A 23,566-nucleotide genomic window follows, 5' to 3' on the forward strand; every position below is an offset into this window, starting at 1 on the left:
ATGTAAATAAGAGAGGTACCACCCCCACATGATTTAAACTTTTAGTCTCAAAGCTGGCTAGGCTACCAAGTGAGGTTTCCCAGGGTCAGGAGACTTCTTGGGATAGCTCATTCATAAACAATGGGGATAGCAATTCACACAGTCCTGTCAAACTGCTACCACTTCTTTTTTGCTTGCCTAGCTCTTTTTCCTTCTGTAAAAAAAAACCCCCAAAAGACAAAAAAACTCTAATTTTATGTGATTTGGTGGGGATGTCTACACTGGGCTCTACCTACCTGGCCATGGAATGCAAAATAATGCTATTTAAAAGCATCAGATTCCCCTAGACCAAAAGTGTATATGTATGTCCCAAGTTGGATCAACTGTTTTCTGATATGATGTGCATGTTGGAGAGAGCTTTTCTTTCTCTGAGATCATGATTATAAGTAAGTTTGTAGATTTGGCACTGCTAAAATGGAGAACATAACTGAGAATAAGGCCAATGTAGAGCAGGAGATGGAGACATGAGAGTGTTTAAAACCCTGTGTCCAGACACACTCAGCACCAGGTCTTGGGCTTCGCAGTTACATGAGTCACTAATTCCTGCCTCCTCCTATTGCCCTCCTCTAACCTGGTCTGGGTTGGGGTTTTACACTCCAAAAGAGTCTTGACTACTACTCTTCCTTTGACCACGGTACAAACAAACAGACAGACAAATTTCTCCAGAAATTCAGGTCTGGTTTGTGTGTGAGTAAAACAACTCTCTTTAGGTCAGGGAAGGGTTGAAGCAAGCCAAACCTAGTGCAGATTTGCCATGAATGATTCACTACACCTACAGATAAGGCAAAGCTGCTCTAGAGAAATGCTCCCTACACCTTCGTATAAGAGGGGAGCGGGGAGGAATGACTGCACAGTTAGAAAATTCTGATTCATGCCCTCAGTTCCCAACAACGAGAGTGCCTCACCATGTAATTCCCAATTCAATTCTTTAGAAGTGGGTTACTGAGAGGCTTCTATCTCATCTGGTACTTGAGGGAAAAAGAAATCCTCTCAGCTCTGGAAACCCTTATAATAATATTATAATAGTTAATATGTATTCAATGCTTATCATGTATTAAATACTTTACAGGCGCTTTCTCACAGGATATTTCAAATAATGCCATGAGGTGTGCACTATCATTACCCCTAGTTTGCAGATGATGAAAGAGAAACTCAGGAGAAGTAGCTTGTCCAAGGTAGTAAGTGGTAGAAACAGATTCCACTACATGACAGTCTTACTCCAAACCGTATGGTTCTTAACTACGTTTCACTGTCTCCTAGCAAGTTTCTTCAAGAGTAGAAGGGCAAAGTAGAAATGTTGTCAACCCAAGGAATTACTGAGTACCTTATTCCCCTACCAAATTCAGATGTATTCACAATCTGTCCTGGGGAGTCATAGATAGAATGTTTAAACACTGAAAGGGATTTCAGAGGCCATATAGTATGAAGGTTTTATATTGTAGATGACAAAACTGAAGTCCAGAGAGGCTAAGAAACTTGTTCATGATCACGTAAGTTGTTCCTGTAGTCAGGCTGGAGCCCCAGGACTTTCCATCTGATTCTCTTTCACTATGCTATGCTGCCTCCATAAGAAAACATTCATTACGCTCATATTATTTGCCAGCCTCCATGTGCTAAGCACTTTTAAGTGGGTTATCTCATTTAATCACTTCTACAACTCTGTGAATTTGATAAGAGAAAAGTAGCACTGGTTTTGGAGCCAGGCTCCCTAGATTCAAATCTAGCTCTGCTACTTACCTGGTGTGTGATGTTTGGCAAATTATAAGACCTCTCTCTGGCTTTCATTTCCTCAACAATAAAATGGGTAAGAATAGTAACTACTTCAATGGGTTGTTCTAAGGGTTAAAATAGGTTAATACATGCGAAGCACTTAAAACGATGCCTGGTATATGACAAGTGTTAAATGAATGCTGGCTTTTATTTTGATTATTATAGATGAAAAGACTGAGATTAGAGAAATTAAGTAAAATATCCAAGGTCGCTAAGCTAGTAAATAGCAGAGGCAGGATTTAAACCGAATTCCTCTGTCTCCAGAGCCTTCATTATTAATCAGCACATTAATGTCTTCAAATATTTAATCACTCAGTTCTACCATGCTGTCTCTCTTGGTAAAAGAACTGGAGTTGTAAATTTGTGCAAAAAGGAAGAGAAGAGTAAAAACAATAATTTGAGGGTCTCCTCAAATTAAACAATGGCTTGCAAGGAAAAGGCCAGGTGGGTAAGAAATCCTAACCTCTAAAGTGGGAGTACCTCAGTGTCTGGCCACTGGTTCTCTCTTCTTGGTCCCCACTTTTTTCCCATCAACGATGACTGCCAATTTATATCTCTAACCCAAACCTCTGTCCTGAGTTTCATGCTCATATTTTCAACTGCCTTATTCTATAACTCTACTTGGATGCCAAGAGATCTCAAAATGAGTAAATCTAAAACAGAACAATTGATTTTACTACCCCCTTTCCTCCAGTCATCTCATCTCAATTAATGGAACCACTTATTTAAACCCAAGTGCTGAGACCAAAAAGCCTAGAAGTCACTCTTGGTTCCTCCCTTTCTATTGTCTCTCAAATACAATTAATCAGCAAGTGTTGATGGTTCTTACATCTAATATACCCTAAACCGAACCGTTCCTTACCATTCTGTATTTCTGCCCACTAACACCCTAACCTAAGTGACAGCCAAACTTTGCCCAGACTACTAAAACAGCCTTCTAACCCTTCTCTCTGCTTCTACTTTTGCCTCCCTACTGTCTATTCTCCACACAGCAACCAGAATGATATGGTTATGTTTTTAATCAGATCACATCACTCTTATGCTTACATCCTATAACACAAAATAAATCTGCAGTCTTTATGTACTTAACAAAACTTACATGATACGGAACTTGCTTACTTCTTGTAACTCATCTCCTGCCACCCCCCTGCCTTTCATTCACTGGTCTTTCTGTTTCCCAAGCACACCAAGCTGTGTCCCTCTGCCTCAAACACCCTTCACTTTTCTCAAATCTTTGATAGTTCTTTGCTGAAATATCACCTCCTCAGAGAGGCATGCCTAGACTACCCTACCTAAAATAGCCTCCTAGATCCTGCTCCCTTCTTATTATCCTTACCTTTTATCACTGCCTAAATTTTCTTTCTTTTTTCCATGTAATGTGTATGTCTTTTCCAACCAGAATATGAGCTCCATGAGAGTTTTACTGAACAAAGGAAAAATCTCCACTTATGAAACGGGTGCCAGGAATTGATAAATGCTTTATCATGTTACCCCATTTAATCCTCAACCATGTGTGGCAAAGTTTATTAATGATGTGGCAGGTGAGGCAACTGAAATTCACGGTTAAAAGTCAAGATAAAGCAACTTACCATTGGCCACACAACTAAACTAGTAAGTGCCTGGGCTAATATTATAAAACCAGGTCTCCAATTCTAAACCCAGGCATGCTGCAAGTGTTCTGTGCTTAGCTAAGATTTCTTTTTAAAATATTTATAAACAACCAGTCACAAAGATCTTTCATATGCTTCTAAGACTGTGGGACTACTGAATAGGTTAGGGTTCGTTTGTTTGAACTAACAGTGGTCTGAGCAAGCTCTGAACTTCAATGTAGATCAGCAGGTCTAGAATCTAATCATAGTTCATGCCCTCTGGTGGCAGGTAACAGAACAGCACTCATACGAGGAAGCACATGAATGTGCCCTACTCCTTACCCTGCCATTGTCCTATATAGTAATTCCAAGCTTTATGAAGTTATTAGACTCTATGGCTGTCAAGATGATCCCCAAATCATTCTCTCCTCCCAGAGGAGCTTTACATACATGTACACATACAAATACATGTACAGAAACATGCCACCAATTCACTGTACAACTTTGGACAACTAACTTCCCTTTCCCTATTTCTGTATTTGTCAGATGATGACACTGAACTAAAGCAGTGCTTCCAAACTGAGGTTGGGTGGGCTATCTAAATTTTACCCCAAGAGGGACAGAAACGAGAACTGGAAGAGAGGTGCTGAACAAACTGTCTTCCCTGAGGAAGAAGTGTATGTTCAGTCAGGTTGTATTTGGGAAGGACTGTTAGAATTCCTTTTGCTTCGGCCAGGATGCTGTCACCACTTCAATGCTCTGCTCTTATATACACACTCAAACACAAGTTAATTCAGATTTATTTCACTGGGGGTGGGGTTATGACTAGTCTTGAGATAGGTGTACGTATAGATGGGTCTGGCATTACTCAATGTCAGGGGCCTTGCAGAGAAGAGAGTTTGGCGAATATTTTTAAAATTACCTGTGTAAAATGAGTATTTAAGATACCATAGTTAAAGTTACTTCTCTCTAAAATTTCATCCCCCCTCCCAAATTTTTATAAACAGAGTTCAAATTTCCATAACCATAAATGGGATACGCATCTTTTAAAATCCCCCTTTTTACTGACAGGCCCTGGAAGCTATTTAGCATAAGAGAAGACTGATCAGTGTCAGGAACATAAGAGGGTTCCTTTCAAGTCAATGTCCCACATAGACATTAGGGCACGTGACTAAGTTTGCTGAGTAGGCAGTTTATACTGGGATCCTGACACACTTGGCTAGAGGCCTCACCAGAGGCCAGCTTTGCTCTAGCCTAGGGACTCTCAAACTTGGACACTGAAATCACCTGGGGAGCATTAAAGAATACATCATCCCACTCGCAGAAATTCAGATTTAATTGATCTGAGGTAAGGCCTAGGCACTGAAATTTCTGAGAGCTCTCTAGGTGATTCTAACTGTCAGCCATGTTTGAGAATTAGTGATCCAGATAGCCCTGTTTAGAAGAAATAACCTCAGTCTAAGTATAGAATGGACCAGTAAAACAAGGGGATATGAGGAAAAGGTTGACATCACCTGAGAATCATTCTACCTTTTCACCTTTTTTCTGGAGGACTCTGCAAAGTAGTAACCAATGTTCCTGTGTGAACAGAACACACACACATACACACACACACAAACCACACAAGATTTTAATGGAGAAGAATGCTCTTTGGAGCAATGCTTCCCAAATACAGACCAACTGTGTTAAGAGTCTCGGGAGAGCCAGTTTACCATGCAGAATCCCAAGCCCCATTACCTAGAAATTCTGATTCAGCAACTCTGGGGAGAAGTCCAGAGGAGGCCTGGGGAACATGAACACACACACATATATATGTATAATCATATACATAAATTATTTTAAACTTTTTATCTTGAAAAATTTTAAACCCAGAGAAAAGTAGCAAAAAACAATACAAGAGCAAACTATGTACCCTTCACCTAAATTCAGCAACTAATAACACTTCACCACAATTGCTTTCCATGTATCTACACACACTTTTTCCTCTGAACTATGTGAAAGTTAGAGACATCATGGTATAGACTCCACCTCTACATACGTCAAGATATTTGTCCTCAGAACAAGGACATTCTCCTTTAGAACTGCAATATTATCATATCCAATACATTTAATTAAAAACATCTTCAGCTGTCCCCAAATCTTTATAGGTGTTTAATTTTTAAAATACATCACGGATGACATATTGCATTTGGTTGTCAAGTTTCTTTAGTCTCCTTTCATCTAGGATAGTCCAGTTGCCTTTTGTTTTTCATGAAATTGTTACTTTTGAAGAGTTTGGCCTGTTTTATAGAACGTCCCACAATTTGGATGTTTTCTGATTGTTTCCTTACGATTACATTCATGCTAAACAATTTTGACAAAGATACTACACAAGGGATATTGAGTACTTCTCATTTCATTGCTTCAAGCAGTAAATAATGTCAGTGTGTCTAATTATTAATGATACTGAATTTGATCACTTATTAAGAAATGACTGACAGATTTCTTCATTGTAATTTCCCCTTGTAATTAATAATCAGTGGGGAGAAACTTTGAGACTGTGTGAATATCCTATTCTCCAATAAGCTTTTCTTTTCTTTGTTTTAGCATTCATTGATTATCTTGGTCTGAATCCATTTAAATGGTGGTTGCCGAAATGATAATTTTCTATCATTCTTTATATTTGTTAGCTGATATTCTGTAAAGAAGAACTTTCTCTGCAACTTTAATTTTTTTCCTGTGTATCACTAGGGACCCATGAGGCTATTATTATTGTTCTTCTATTTTTATTATTCTCTTTGATGGTCATATTTTTCCAATGTTGGCTAGTCAGAGTCCCTTTAAACTGGCTCCTGTATCCCTCTGATATGTACCCATCAATCTTTGAGACTTCTTTGCTTTCTGGCATAATAAGATCTTCCAGACTCACCTTACATTTTCTCTGTTGCTCAGTCTTGGAATCAGCCATTGCTCCAAGGAGCCATGATTCCTTTTAGCGGAGAATGGGATTTAGCGGAGAATGAGAAATCAAATCAAGATGCTCCCATTGCTACTGAGGAGTCATTGTTTCCAGGCCTTTTCAATAGAGCTTGGAATATATACATATATATACATACATATACATATACATGTATTACCTTAGAATATATACATATACATACATATATATTCTAAGTGAATAAGTATTATATTAATATATATTTACGTATATTTTAATACATATTAATATATACTTATATACCTATTTTAAGTTAAGAGTTCATAACATACCTCCAATTCAAATCCTACACTGCAAGGGTTCTTCTTCATCTTTTCCATCCCATACTTGTATTTTATTTACTCATTTGCTCTATCTTCAATACATGCAAAATAGTTTCAGATTATTAGGGCAAAACCGCTAACATCATTAAGAAAAAGTCAGAATTTCTTTGCAGTTCCATTTTCCTTTGAAATATGTCCCATTGCGGGTGTAATGTGAAGGTTCTGTGTTCAAGTTGTTTGAACTCTTTTTTCAATGTGGTTATGATATCCATTTGATACAGAGTTCAGTTTGTTTCTGTTTATAGTCAATTTTAGGATATGGCTTGTTCATCTGTTTGTTTTTGGTTTAATTTTATGTATTAAGTAAGACATTTATATAATTCAAAAGTCAAAAGAATATAAAAGAGTATTTTTAGAGATGTCTCACTCTCGTTTCTATGCTTTCCACCCTATTCCCAGACACTCCCAATAGGGAACCTTTCCATTATTTTCTGGTTTTAACAGTCCTGTGTTTCTTTTTATAAAACTAAGTATACAAAATATATGTAAGTTCATGTACATTATATATATGTGCATGTGTGTGTATACACGTATATTTCCCCTTCTTTCTCAAAAGTAAATGGCATTAAGTACATTCACATCAATGTGTAACCATTACCACCATCCATCTCCAGAACTTTTTCATCTTCCCCAAATGAAACTCTGCCCATTAAACAGTAACTCCCCATTCCCCTCTCCCCTTTCCCAGCTCCTTGCAACCGCCATTCTACTTTCTGTCGCTATGAATTTGCCTATATTCGGTACCTTGTATAAGTGGAATCATACAGCATTTGTCATTTTGTGACTGGCTTATTTCATTTATAATAGCATAATATCTTTAAGATTCATCCACATTGTAGCATGTGTCAGAATCTCCTTACTTTTTAAAGCTGAATAATATTCCACTGTGTGTATATACCACATTTTATTTATCCATTCTTCTGTCAATGGACACTTGGGTTGTTTTGACCTTCTGGATATTGTGAATAATGCTGCTAAATATAGGTATCCCAATATCTCCTTTAGTCCCTGCTTTCTATTCTTTTGCCTATCTACCCCGAAGTGGAATTGCTAGATCACATGTAATTCTGTTTTTAACTTCTTTGAGGAAACATATTGTTTTCCTTAGTGGCTGTACCACTTTACATTCCCAATAAACAATACACATGGTTCCAATTTCTCCACATCCTCACCAACCCTTGTTATTTTCTATTTATTTGATAATAGCCATCCTAATGGGTGTGAAGTATTATCTCATTGTGTTTTTGATTTGTATTTCCCTAAATGATTACTGATGCTGAGCATTTTTTCATGTGCTTACTGGCCACGTGTATATCTTCTTTAGAGAAATGTCTATTCAAGTCCTTTGCCTATTTTTTAATCAGGTTGTTTATTTGCTGTTGTTCAACTGAAGGAGTTTTAAAAACTATATTTTGGATATTAACCCCTTACCAGATATATGATTCACAAATATTTTCTCCCATTCCATGAGTTCCCTTTTCACTCCGTTAAAAGTGTCCTTTGATAAACAAAATTTTAAATTTTGATGCAGTCAAATTTAACTATTTTTTTTGTTGTTGCCTGTGCTTTTGGTGTCGTATCCAAAAATCACTGCCAATTCCAACATCATGAAGCTTTTCCCCTATGTTTTCTTCTAAGAGTTTTACAGTTTTAGCTCCTACATTTAGGTTGTTGATCCATTTTAAGTTAGTTATTGTATAATGGTGTAAGGTAAAGGTCCAACTTCATTCTTTTGCATGTGGATATCCAGTTTTCCCAATACTATTTGTTGAATCGGACATGTGATTTTGAAAAAATAATAGCTTTAGTGAGATGTAACTCAATTCATACTTTTAAATATCCGATTCAGTGGTTTTTAGAGTTATGAAACATCATTCTATCTAATTTTAGAACATTTTCATCACTCCTCCAAAAAGAAAACCCATATCTATTAGCTGCCACCCCGCATTGTCCCTTCAACCCAATCCCTGGAAACCACTAACCTACTCTCTGCCCTTTTGGATTTGCCTATTTCCTCCCATCGTGTGGGCTGTCTTTTCACTTTCTTGATAGTGTCTTTGGAAGCACAAAAGCTTTTAATTTTGAAGCCCATCTATCTAGTTTTTCTTCTGTTGTTTGTGCTTTTGGTGCCATATCTAAGAAACCACTGCCTAATCCAAGGTCATGAAGATTTACTCCCATGTTTCCTTCTAAGAGTTTTATAGTCTTAGCTCTTACATTTAGGTCTATTATCCACTTGGAGTCAATTTTTGTATATGGCGTGGAGGTGGGGTCCAACTCCATTCTTTTGTATGTAGATATCCAGTTGTCCCTGTGCCAGCTGTTGAAAACCCCTACTGACTTATCTTGGCACCCTTGTTGAAAACCAACCGAGCATAAATGTATGGGTTTATTTCTGGACTCTCAAATCTAATCCTCTTATCTATAAGTCTATGTTCAATTTATGCCAGTACCACAATGTCTTGAGTACTGTTGCTTTGTAGTAAGTTTTGAAATCGAGAAATGTGAGTCCTCAGTAGTGTGCTGATTTTTGCTGAAGTTCATATGACTTTCTTCCTTAGCTATTTTAATATGGTGAAGTCCATTAATGATATTTCTGAAGTTAAATATTCTTTTCATTCCCAGAAAAAAAATACTACTTTGTCTTGATGAATTATTGTTGTAAATATGTTGAACTCTAATTCCTAATATTTTATTTAGGTGTTTTGTAATAATATTCACACGAGGCTGTGTGTGTGTGTGTGCACGTGTGTGTGTGTTTAAATCAGGTTTAAGTATCCAAGTTCTACCTGCTTCATAAAAGAATTTGGATATTTTCCTTTTTCTATGATCTAGAAGTGCACTGTCTAGTATGGTAGCCACCAACCACATAGATTTTCAACTTTAAATTATAATTAAAATAAAATTAAATATTCAATTCTTTAGTTGCGGTAGACACATTTCAAGTGCTCTACAGACACATGTGGTTGGTGACTACCATACTGGACAGCAAAGACATAAAACATTTCCACCATCACAGAAAGTTCCGTTGGGTATCACTGACGTACAACACCTAAGTAGCATTGAGATTATCTGGTCTTCAAGGTTTTGTAGGATTTCCCTCTAAAATAATCTGCATGCAGTACTTTGATGTAAGTGCTTTGAAAACATATGTGATGCTCCTAGGGTCAATTTTGACAAACAGTATTTTCTTATTTCATCTAGCTTTCCTAGTTTACATAGGGCTATTCCCCGCCTTTGTCATTTCTACTTTTGTATATCTGCGCTGCTTCTTTTTTTTCTTTATTAGGCTAACTAGTGGTTTGTTATTTTGTTGAGGTTTTCTCCAAAGACACAGTATTTTGATTTACTGCTTTTCTATTTTCTACCACATTAATCTCTTTCTATCTTTATTTTTTCCTCTACTTATTTCTCCTTTGTATTTGCTTTGGAGTGTAACTTTTTCTAGCTGTTTTAATTGGGAATTTAAATTTGTAATATTTATCCTTTCATTTTTCTTTATGCCAGGTATTTAAGGCTATAAATTTTCTTCCAACCACTGCTTTAATTATATCTCAAAATTCTGATGTGATGTTTATTATCATTATGTTTTAGGAATTTTAAAATTTTGGTTTATATTTCCATTTTTCAAACAAAAGTTGTTTAAAGAGTTTTAAATTTCAAGGTGGAAGGGCATCTACCAGGGTATAAAGTTTGATATGCATGCATATATACACACACACACACATGATCTATCTTATTCATTAAAGTCTTCAACACTTTACTTTTTTTGTCCTCTTGGCCTGTCTTGTCTTGAGAGAGGTGTGTTAATTCTCCTATTAATGTGTTTGTCTATGTCTCCTTGCATCTACCATAATTTCTATTTTTATTAATTCTACTACGTCTAATAACAGAATTGTAACCTCTGCTATTATATTGTTTGAAGTTCCTTCATATATCCTTGATCATCCTTTTATTTTTAGCTGTTCTGACTCACTCTACTTTAGGTATGTCTCCTGTACAGAGTATAAAGCTGGGTTTGACTTTGAGCACCAATCTGAAATATTTTTCTTTTAATAGGTGAGTTTAAACCATTTACATTTATTAATATAAATTACACATTTGGTCTCAACTCTGTCACATTATGCTTTATTTATTGCGTTCTCCATATTTAGTTCATCTCTTTGTGTCATCTGTTTCTTGATCTTTTTGTTCCTTTGGTATTTAGGAAGTTCTGGAATTTTGTTTTAGTAGTTACCTTTATACTAACATATGTTATAATGTCCTTAATTCCCTTATTTCCTCACTTAGGCTTCTACTATTTGGTTTATCAGTTTTAAGTGATACCCAGGACCCCATCTACAGATACGACAGGAGGAAAGGGGCTTGCTTTCTGGCTGCATCGTGTTGGCTGGGCAGGCTCCTGCAGTACCCCATCTTCCCTATGGCCCAGGTCCGGGAGCACAGGGCAGCCCGTAGCAGCACCACCCTCCCCATCTTAAGTGGTTCTGTAGAAGAGTTTCTCCAGAGACACACCTCTCCATGAACAGCTTTCTCAGCACCCTGGAGGACAGAGTTCTAGCAAGTTCCACTGCTGTGGCACCACAGTGATCTCTCTCATCCAGTGAGCCACAGCTGTGCCCCCTCCAACAAGGTCTACATCTCAGCCCTGAGATGGGGGAAGGGAGGCTCTTCCTTGGGAGCTCTATCTCTGCCCCAGTGTCGTGGCTTCTCCTTACATCTGCTCTTCTTATATTCTTTAGAGTTCTCTTGCCTTTTGACTAGCCAATCCCTCACTCCAATCCTCTGTTATAGTTAACATGTATATTAACCTTTCTGTGTTTAAACTGCTGTGTGGGTTCTCTTTCTTCACTGGACCCAGACTGATACCATACTATTCTACTCTTGTCCCTACCTTTGTTTTTGTCTTAGATTGATCACCTGTTGTTTGGATGGAGCTCTTTCCATAATTGATTCCTTAGGAAGGGCTTGGGGTCACAGTATTTCCTGAGTTCTTGCATGCTGAAAACTCTTTCAGTATAATCTCAGGACTTGAAAAAACAGCTTGTCTAGATATAAAACCTGTCTTTTCATTTTCTTTCCTTGAATTTCTTAAAAATGCTGCTCCACTTAGTCTTGCTTTGTATTTTGCTGTTGAGAAGTATGATGCAAACCTGACTTTCTTTCCCTTGTGAGTAATTTGGCCTTGTTGCTGGAGGCTTAGATGAATTTTTCTTTATTCTTAGAGTATAACAGTTGTACTAGAATATGTCTTAGAGTTGACCAATCTAGATCAATTTTTCCAGGAATAAGGTAGGGCCTTTCAATATGAAGGTTTAGGTGTTCCTTAATTTTTGGAAATTTTTCTTATATTACAATTTTAAGTATTAATTCTGTTTATCTTCTTCAGGGACTCCAAATATATATGTACACATACATATACACATTGGATCTTTGTTATGTTCTATATCTAACAGTTACTTTCTGATACTTTTAAACCTTCTCTAATATTTATTTTTATTTCTCTTCTCAATGTCCCTTATTATATTTCCAGTTGAATCTACTGTCCCAGTGGGTACCCTGGAATTGAGTCTTCAACTGAGATTATTTTTCTTTCAATTTTTTTCTTGAGTTTGAACAATTCTATTTTCACATCTTCCTGTCTATTGTGCATTTCTAGTCTGACTTACAATTTTTGATCCAAGGTATTTTTTCATATCTGTCAATACTTATTTGAGATGGGTTATTGTACAACAGTTTTCCTCTGGCTACTCACTGATTTTGGCTGTAGAATTTTCAATAGTTAAAATAGTTTTATCCTCTATTTCTGTTTTTCTTCACGTAGAAGCTTTTTATAGATGTTGACTGCTGTTTCCTAATCCTTTGAAATGTCTTATATTTTCCCGGGCTTACAAAAAACAGGATGTTCCATTTTGGCAGGGATCTTGGGTCATGAGTTTTCTGTTGGCATAGTGAAATGCAGTTTCTTTAGTAGATGAGCCTATTTGGGATGGGATGGGAAGGTTTGTATGTCTTTTGATTTTATGATTCTCTTTTGTTCCTGCATAACTCTAAATCACTACCCATGGTTTCCTTCTTTTCCTTCAATATTATAGCTACCTCTCCCACAAAGGTAGTTGTCTTCCCAAGACTGCTATCTCTCGTCCCTCACTCTTTTAATTCACTCTCTTTCTTCTGATTCTCCAGTAGCCAAGGCTCTAATCAAGTAGCTCTTAGCTCTCTTTCAGTATTTCCCACTCTGGATGGGACTGTCTTTTTCTGGGGGTGATTTTGGCTGTGTCAGGCTCCCATTGCCCTCTCCCTTTTTAATGCAGTTTCTACCTACATAAAACTCTTCATTCTGGTATGGGGTGGGTACTAGCTCTAGTGGTTTCACATCTTTATATCTGAACATGTAGACAACATGTTACTGAAACCTGTGGTATTCTTTTTGTTTTTTAACATCTTTATTGGAATATAATTGCTTTACAATGGTGTGTTAGTTTCTGCTTTGTAACAAAGTGAATCAGCTATACGTATATATATATATCCCCATATCCCCTCCCTCTTGCGTCTCCCTCCCTCTCACCCTCCCTATCCCACCCCTCTAGGTGGTCACAAAGCACCGAGCTGATCTCCCTGTCCTATGCGGCTGCTTCCCACTACCTATCGGTTTTACATTTGGTAGTGTATATATGTCCATGCCACTCTCTCACTTCGTCCCAGCTTACCCTTTCCCCTCCCTGTGTCCTCAAGTCCATTCTCTAGTAGGTCTGCGTCTTTATTCCCACCCTGCCCCTAGGTTCTTCATGACCATTTTTTTTCTTTTAGATTCCATATATATGTGTTAGCATATGGTATTTGTTTTTCTCTTTCTGACTTCACTCTGTATGACAGACTCTAGGTCTATCCACCTCACTGCAAATAACTCAATTTCGTTTCTTTTTATGAAACGGAAAAAGCCCTTTTTATGGCGAAGTAATATTTCATTGTATATATGTGCCACATCTTCTTTATCCATTCATCTGTCGATGGACACTTAGGTTGCTTCCATGTCCTGGCTATTGAAAATACAACTGCAATAAACATTGTGGTACATGACTCATTTTGAATTATGGTTTTCTCAGGGTATATGCCCAGTAGTGGGATTGCTGGGTTGTATAGTAGTTCTATTTTTAGTTTTTTAAGGAACCTCCATACTGTTCTCCATAGTGGCTATATCAATTTACATTCCTATCTGTGGTATTCTTGACTCCTGGTTATGTTTAGGCATGAGTTATGGGTGGTTTGATTTTCTTTCCTTTTTGATCTGTATGTTTCTGGAGAATTTATGGAAAGATTTCGATTTAGATGGTCACCATTATCCCTGGGAACTTACATTTTTTAATAGCCTATCAAGATGCTTCTAAACAGTGATTCATAAAGCAGGTTGAGAATCTTACGGTACTATGCAGCTACAAAAAGGAATGAGGAACATCTTCATACAACTAAGAAGTCATCTTTAGGATATATTGCTAAATGAAAAAAGTAAGATTGAGGAAAGTATGTATAATATGCTGTCATTTACATAAGAAGACAGGGAATACATATGTATGTATGTACACACACACACTCACACGGATATATTTGCTTATTTTTTAAAAAATGGAGTATAAACCATTAAATTAAAAGAAAGTGGTTACCCTAAAGCAGAAGACAGGGATAAGGTGAAGGGGATTTCTCTGAATATACTGTTTTATAGATTTCACTTTAAGAATGATTTATATATATATGATGCCAAAGATGGGATAATTCAAGAATCAATAAGGACAGTTAGTGTAATGGAGTGAAACACATGAGCTATATATGAATCTTTGAGTTTATGATACTGAACAACAACAACAACAATAACACTATCCATAAATAATTTTGGAGGATGATGGTAATCCAATTTATTATTTTGAAAATTGGTAAATAAAGAAAAGAGTCAAGCATTTAAACTGTCTTTCCTGCATGAACTGTACTTTAGGATAACCAAATAGTTGATGAAAGTTTATTTTAATAGACATGTTCCATTTAATTTATGTGGACCGAATGATAATATTAAAATTTCCCATTTTGCAACCATAATGAAGTGATGGACCTAAATCAGGGGTCAGCAAACTATAGCCAGAAGGCTGGCCACCTGTTTTTGTAAATAAAGCTTTATTGGAGCACATCCTTGCCCATTTGTTTATGTATCATCTATGGCTGCTTTCACATTACAAGGACAAAGCTGACTAGTTACAACGGAGAAGGTATGGCCCATAAGCCTGAAATATTTACTATCTGACTCTTTAAGAAAATCTGTCAACCCCTGCTCTAGACCACAAGCAGTAATGGCTGCTACATTATAAAATGAGAGACAACCAGACAATATATGCTTCCTAATAAAGACCACCACCTATGAAATATTCTTATGAAAAAATTGAAACTTAACCTGATCAAGCCTCTAGATCTAGTTACCAATTTCTAGAAAGAGAGGACAGAGAAACATGTTAAATGATACCACAGAGATACAATCAGCAAAATCTAATTGTGGGAAAATTTAAAGACAAATGACTCAGGTTTTTCAACAAATAAATTGCAAGAAAAAATAAGAGACAGAAGAAGAACCCATAGACTAAAAGAGACTTAAGGGACATATCAACCAACTGCAATATGTTGATTTTATGTGGATCCTGATTCAGAGAAAATGGAATAAAGAGAGAGAGAAAGAGGGAGACAGACAGACAGATAGACAGTAGGGAAAATTTAAACATTGAGTAAATATTCATTGATATTAAGGAATTATCATTATTTACATGTGATAATGTTATTATGATTACGCTTTTAAAATATTAACTATGAAAGATACATACTAAATATTTAACAATAAAATACTATGTTTAGGCAATTGGGCAGGAGCAGGCAGGGAGCGTGTATAGGTACAAAGAAAACAAGATCGACTATCAAGGATAAGGGATACATGGACATTCATTGTGCTATTTTTCCTACTTTTGTATACATTTGAAAGTTTACATTACAAATAATTTTTTTTAATGGAGGAAAATGTTAAATAACCACCTGGGGAGGTCTTTCAAATGATACTGTCCTCTAATGTTCATTTAATTTAGCACAGCCTCCTGAAGGGAACATAGCCTATAACCCATCTCTCTCTATCCTCTGTTGAGACTCACTGCAATAGTGATTAGTAGTAACTGATGAGATGGGCTAAATCATTCAGGTATATTGAGGCAAAAAAAGGTGAATCTGATCTTGAGGAGAAAAATACAGTGGGGTTATTAGTTTAAGTAAAATAATGCATTTTACTTAATAATTGACTCAAAGTGAGAAAATTCCAAGGACCAAGTAAAAATTTAGGGGAAAGGAGATAACGGATCTTTGTAATAGTCATCCTTTCTACTGGGAGACTTTTCTCTCACTTCCTGTTATCACTGTAGGATTTGGTGAAAACTCTGGTTTTTTGAGGCAAGTTAAACGTCAAGATCTCCCTCCATTCTTTTTCTCAGGGTAAAGGGGAAGTGACAAAGAAGGATGAAATGTGTGGTTTCTTGTTAGAAAAAGAAGAGCTTGAGAGAAGCTTGGATATCATAAGTTAATGTAGAATGGATAGGTCCAGATTTTTCAGGTCATTTCATTTTAGGTGGGCCTTTTCTTTTGGACCATATGAAAAAGAAGGGATAGGCAGAGGACCCTATGTTTTCCTTTAACAGGATGTACAATTTGGGGAAGATAACTAATGGGCTAGGGAGAGCTTGGGTCTAGTTACTCACCCAGCGGAGGCTGCAGCATACCCCCATTCTTCTCACAATTCCCGATAGGCTGGATTTCAGCTGAGTCAACGAGACGCCAGAAGTCATTCTTGTTGTCGCTGCCATCAAGGCGAAGGCGGAGGCGAGCGCCTGTCAGTCCAACTACTGTGGCAATACAGGTAGATGTGGTGTTCCTGGGATCCTGTGCTTCCAATTTCATACTGATCTTGAACTCGTTGCTTGGAGGTGTGTAGGACTGAGGAGAACAAGCCATGGGGATTAGACGAACTAAGAATACATGGCATTTTCAGTAAGGATATTAAGAGATGGAACCTGAAAGTTTATGCTTTGGACTCAAACTGGTTACAGCTGGGTCAGGAACAACCCCCCTGAATTATTCCCTAATACTTAGGAAGTGTTTCATACAAAATAAACACTGAAATGTAAAATGAAAGGGAAAAAATTACTTTCCACTGAAGCATCAAATATTGACTCACCAGTAAGAAAAGGACAAGAATGTCTCAAGTGGCCCTTGCTTAAATGCTGTTTTTCATCCTATCGTCTCCAAATCCTTAACCCTCCAGGTGTTCTTAACATTTTATTTTTAGAAATCATCCTATTAAACTATCATATCCTTAGTGTCTCTTCATGGAGCATTTCAGTGTATTGGTTTGTATGTCTACCACAAAGACTAACCATTGGCAGTTGATTTTTTTTCTTACTTTGACATTAACTTATAAATCAATTCCTATTTTTTAAAACAACTTTTAGTTATAATTGACATACAATAAACTACACACTTTGGTAAGTACCGACATATGTATACACTCATGACACCATATACATCACGTACGCCCTGGAAAACATCACCACAATCAAGATAAGGAACATGGACGCACTCTCAAGTCTTGCATATCCTTTTATAATCTCTCTGTCTAGCTCTTCCCAGACCCCTCTTTCCAGGCAAACATTGCTTTACTTTCTATCAGTGTAGACTGGTTTGCATTTCTAGATTTAAATGGAACCATAGAGAATATACTTTTTGGGGGTCTACTTTCTTTCACTCAGCATTAACTATTCTGATATTCATCCATTTGTTGAATGTATCAATAATTCATTACTTTTTTGTTAAGACCACATTTTTTTAGAGCAGTTTTAGGTTCAAAACTTAGCAAAATTGAGAGGAAGGTACAGAGCTTTCCCATAAACACCTTGCCGTAACAGGTGCAGAGTCTCCCCTATTACCAACATCCCCTACCACATTTGTTAAAACTGATGAACCTATACTGACACATCATAATCATCCAAAGTCCACAGTTTACATTAGGGTTCTCTCTTGGTGTTGTATATTCTATGAATTTGGTCTAATGGAGACATGTATCCATCATTATAGGATCATACAAAATAGTTTAACTGCACTAAAAATCCTCTGTACTTTGCCTACTCATCTACTCAGTCATTGGCAACAACTGATCTTTTTACTGTCTCCATAGTTTTGCCTTTTCCAGAATGTCATATGGTTGGAATCATACAGTACATAGCTTTTTCAGATTGGCTTCTTTCCCTTAGTAAGCTGCATTTAAGCTTCCTCTATGTCTTTTCATGGCTTGATAGCTCATTTCTTTTTAGGGCTGAATAATATTCCATTGTCTGGCTATACCACAGTTTATTTATCCATTCACCTACTGAAGAACATCTTGGTTGCTTCCAAGTTTTGGCAATTATGAATAAAGCTGCAATAAACATCCATATATATATATATATATATATATACGGGTTTTTGTGTGGACATAAATATTCGACTCCTTTGGGTAAATACCAAGAAATGCAATTGCCAGATTGTACGGTAAGAGTGTGTTTAGTTTATATAAGAGATCACCAAACTGTCTTACAAAATGTCTGCAACATTTTGCATTCCCACAAGCAATGAATGAGAATTCCTATTGCTCCACATCCTTGCCAGAACTTGGTGTTATCAGTGTTCTGGATTTTGGCATTACAATACGTATGCAGTGGTATCTCACTGTTGTTTTAACTTGCATTTCTCTGATGACATATGATTTAGAACATCTTTTTTATGCTTTTTTGTCATCTGCCAATCTTCTTTGGTGAGGTGTCTGTTAACATCTTTGGCACATTTTTTGAGTTATTTTTTTATTTCGAGTTTTTAAGTTTTCTTTGTATATTTTGGATAACAGTCCTTCGTCAGACATGTCTTTTGCAATTATTTTCTCCCAGTCTGTGGCTTGTCTCCTCATTCTCTTGACAGTGTCTTTCATAGCGCAGAAGGTTTTATTTTAATGAAGTCCAGCTTATCAATTATTTCTTTCATGAACTGTGCCTTTGGTGTTGTATCTAAAAAGTCATTGCCATAGCAAAGGTCATCTTGGTTTTCTCCTATGTTATCTTCTAGGAGCTTTATAGTTTTGTGTTCTACACTTAAGTGTGTGGTCTATTTTGAATTAATTTTTGTGAAGGGTGTAAGATCTGTATATAAATTCCCTTTTTTATTTGCATGCAGTTGTCCAGTTGTTAAGACCTTTGTTGAAAGGACAAACTTTGCTCCACTGTATTGGCATTGTTCCTTTGTCAAAGATAGGTTGACTATATTTTTATGGGACTATTTCTGGGCTCTCTATTCTGTTCCGTTTACCTATCTGTTTCTTCTTTTGCTAACACCACATTCCCTTTTTTTTTTTTTGAGAATTTTAAGCCTTTTAATTAAAACATTAGAAAACTTAAATGCATAATAAATACAACAACTATTTGATCATTTAAGGGGGTCTTAATTTCTATCAAAGAGCTTTTCTTTAAACACAACTACTAAAATTTGTAGGCAAGGACATGTGTACTCCTTTCTACCCTAACCATCAAATCTGTGATATGTGAATAGGACAGTCTTTGGTAGGGAACATGTGTCAAAGGGAAAAACGCAACACAGGAAAAACAACAATAAAATAGATCCAAATAACCTATGTTAGTATAGCTGATACTTTATATTTGTACTGCATTTTATAGTCTATGAAGTGTTTTCCATTCATTAGATTATATAAACTTCACAACTCTTTAAGGTAAAATTATATTGTCCCTGCTGTACCCTTAAGGAAACCACAGCTGGAAAAAATTAAGTAAACTATGGATTATTAAAAGTATTTATAAATAATTATTACTTCAATTATATTGTTAAGAACTGATGTTCTTAAAAGAAAATGCAAGAAGGCCAATGTCTCCTGTCAATCTATGAATTTTCAAAAAAAACCAATTCAGTTAAACTTTCAGGGATAATAGCCCATTAAGGAAATGGTAAACATGTAGCTACTAATTAGATCTTCCATTGGGATAACTGCTTCATTTTGTTTCACTGGCCAATATATTTGGCTTTTAAAGACAAGTTCTCAAACCCAGAAGTCAAATAAACTCAATTTTCAGTAAACTGGGTTACTAAGATTTTTTTTAAATTAAAACGTTTCCTTCCTATGATATAAAATGAACATTACATTTCTGAAAAGTACGACATTATGAAAAGCCATTTAAAATAGATGACATTCAGAAAGTGCATAAAACTGAGCTTCCTAAGTACTACAGAAAATATGAATTAAAATATAACATGCATTCTGCTCTACTTTTTTTTTTAACATCTATATTGGAGTATAATTGCTTTACAATGGTGTGTTAGTTTCTGCTGTATAACAAAGTGAAGCAGCTATATGTATACTTATATCCCCATATCCCCTCCCTCTTGCATCCCCCTCCCACCCTCCCTATCCCACCCCTCTAGGTAGTCACAAAGCACAGAGCTAATCTCCCTGTGCTATGCGGCTGCTCCCCACTAGCTATCTATTTTACATTTGTAGTATATATAAGTCCATGCCACTCTCTCACTTTGTCCCAGCTTACCTTTCCCCCTCCCCATGTCCTTAAGTTCCTTCTCTATGTCTGCATCTTTATTCCTGTCCTGCCCCTTTCTTCAGAACCACTTTTTTTTTTTTTAGATTCCATATATATGCACCACATCGTCTTGATTACTATAGCTTTATCAATAAGTCTTGAAGCTGGGTAGTGTCAGTCCTCTGACCTTGTTCTTCTCCTTCAATACCGTTTTGGCTATTCTACATCTTTTACCTCTCCATGTGACCTTTAGAATCAGTTTGTCAATATCCATAAAATAATGTGCTGGAATTTTGATTTAGGCTTGTATTATGTATATTAACCTTGTATCCTGCAACCTTCTTACAACTGCTTATTACTTCTAGGTGTTTAGCTGTTGTTGTTGTTGTTGATTATTTCAGATTTTCTACAGACAATAATGTCACCTGCAAACAAAGCCAGTTTTATTTTTTCCTTCCCAATCTGTATATCTTTTATTTCCTTTTCTTGTCCTATTGCTACATTTAGGACTTCCAGTATGATGCTGAAAAGGTGTGGTGAGAGGGAATATTCCTGTTCCTGATTTAGTGGGAAAGCTTCTAGTTTCTCACCATTAAGTATGATGTTGGCTTTAGGTTTTTTGTAGATATGATCACTCAGCGTAACTACTCTAATACTCATCCATACTGCTGAAAGTATCAATAATTCATTTCCTTTCACTGCTGAGTAGTATAACATGCTGATGAACATTTGTTGTGTTTCTAGTTTTTAACTATTACAAATAAATCTATGAACATCCATCTATAAATCTTCATCGGAAATACACTTTCTTTTCTCTTGGGTAAACATCTGAAGGTAGAATGGATAGGTCATATGGTAGGTATTTAACTCATATACCAGAAAATGTACCTTTTTACAGTGTATAATTCAGTGAGTTTCAGTATATCCACAGAGTTGTGCAAATATCACTCCATCTAAATTTGGAACACTTTCATCAATCCCCCCCCGAAAGGAACCCCATACCTGTTGCAGTCTCTCCCCATTCTCCCCTTAACCCAATGCCTGGAAACCACTAATCTACTTTCTGTTTCTGTGGATTTGCCTATTCTGGAGGTTTAATATAAATGAAATTACACAATATGTGAGTGGCTCCTTTCTTCACCTGGCACAATGTTTTCAGGTTGAATCTATGTTGTAGTGTTTATCAGTACTTCATTTATTTTCATTGCTGAATAACATTCCATTGTAATGGATATACTACATTTTTTGCTTATCCATTCATCAGTTCATGGACATTTGGATTGTTTCCTCTTTTTGGCTTTTATATATAATTATGCCATGAACACTTGTGTATCAATTTTTGTGTAATCATATGTTTTTATTTCTCTTGGGTATACACCTAGGAGATTGCTGGGTCATATGCTAATTCTATGTTTAACATTCTGAATAACTTCCAAACTGTTCTCTAAAGTGGCCACAGAATGTTATAATCTCACCAGCAACATATGAGGGTTCCAATTCTCGATATCCTCATGAACACTTGTATTGTCTGCCTTTTTGATTTCAGCTATTCTAGTATTTGTGAAGTGATATCTCATTGCAGTTTTGATTTACATTCCCCTGAAGACTAATGATATTAAGCATCATTTATGTGTTTATAGGCCATTTGTATATATTTGGAAAATATCTATTCAAATTCTTTGCCAATTTAAAAATGAAATTGTTTTAACTGTTGAGTTGTTCATCATATCTTCTGGATACAAGTCCCTCATCAGATCCATGATTTGGAAATATTTTCTCCCAAAAGGCAGCTGGGACTTTTCACTTTATTGATAGTGTCTTGGGAAGCATAAAACCTTTTAATTTTGATAAATTTTGAAGTTCAATCTATCTATAATACTTTTTCTTTGTTTTATGCTTTTAGTGCCATATCAAACCATTGCCTAATCCAAGGTCACGAAGATTACTCCTGTGTTTTCTTCTAAGAGTTTTATAGTTTTAGCTCTTATGACTATCATCCACTTGGGAGTTAATTTTTGTATATGGTGTGGAGATAGGGTCGAATGCCATTCTTTTCTTTGTGGACATCCAGTTTGTCCTTGCATTAGTTGTTGAAAATCCCACTGAACTGTCTTGGCATCCTTGTTCAAAATCAATTGAACATAAACGTAGGAGTTTATTTCTGGACTGTCAAACCAAATCCACTGATCTATATGTCTATCTTTATGCCAGTACCACACTGTCTTGAATACTGTAGCTCTGTAGTAAGTTTTGAAATCAGGAAATCCTCTACTTTTGTTGCCCTTTTCTGAGATTGTTCTGGCCACTCTGGGTTCTTTGTATTTCTATATGATTTTAGGATCAACTTGTCATTTTCTGCAAAATAGCCAGCTGGGACTTCGATAGGAATTACATCAAATCAATAGATAGATTTGGAGAGTATTACTATCAGTTGTGTGATTTATCAATATTTTCTCTAAGTCTATGGCTTATATTTTCCTTCTCTTACCAGTGTCTTTTGAAGAGCAGAAACTATTAATTTTGACATTTACTTTACAAATTTTTTTAAATGAATCATGCTTTTAAGGTGTTTTCTAAAGTTTTCTTTATATAAGTCTTTTGTATATTTGTTAGTTTATTCCTAAATATTAATTTTTTGTTGCTTTTGTAAATGGGAGTCTCTTTTCCATTATATCTTCTATTGAGTTACTTTTAACCATTGAGTAAAATGCCGGCTTTAGTTCTGAGGTATACATATTTTTTCATGTTAAGGATGTATTACTCAGTTCCTAGTTTATTTAGTGTTTTCTTGGTTTGTTTGTTTTGCTCAATAGTGTGTTGAAGTTTTTCTGTCAAATTATTTTCTGAAGTAATTGATCCATTTTACATTTTTACCAGTATTTTATGAAAGTTCCATTTATTCCACATCCTTGCCACTATTAGGTATGGTCAGTCTTTTTTTTTTTGAGTGATATTTAAACAAATGTATAGAGATATCTCATTGTGATTTTACTTTGTATTTCCCTAATGAAATAGTATTGACCATCAATTCACTTATTTGCCACTGATTTATTTTCTTTTGTGTTTGTTCTGGTCTTTCAATCTGCATTGCTTTTATTTCTTTTTTTGGCCTGGTGACATTGGTACTACAGCAATGAATAGAAGTGGTAAGGGCAGACATCCTTATCTTGTTCCTGACCTGAAGGGAAAACATTTACTCTTTCACCATTAAGTATGCTATTACTAGAC

At 36.0% G+C, this 23,566-nt stretch overlaps 1 protein-coding gene across 9 annotated transcripts in view; it reads right to left on the minus strand.

Moving 5' to 3' along the window:
* The window catches only part of SCMH1 (Scm polycomb group protein homolog 1), a 189,851-nt gene that overhangs the window by 95,341 nt on the left and 70,944 nt on the right, over nucleotides 1-23,566 (minus strand). For all 9 annotated transcript variants that reach the window (XM_079938928.1, XM_079938919.1, XM_079938920.1 and 6 more), the window contains one exon: nucleotides 16,472-16,706. In XM_079938928.1, coding sequence (XP_079795054.1) covers nucleotides 16,472-16,706 — 235 coding nt within the window. The remainder of the gene's footprint in view (nucleotides 1-16,471; nucleotides 16,707-23,566) is intronic.

The sequence above is a fragment of the Stenella coeruleoalba genome (genome assembly GCF_951394435.1).
Source record: "Stenella coeruleoalba genome assembly, chromosome: 1".
Taxonomy (NCBI): domain Eukaryota; kingdom Metazoa; phylum Chordata; class Mammalia; order Artiodactyla; family Delphinidae; genus Stenella; species Stenella coeruleoalba.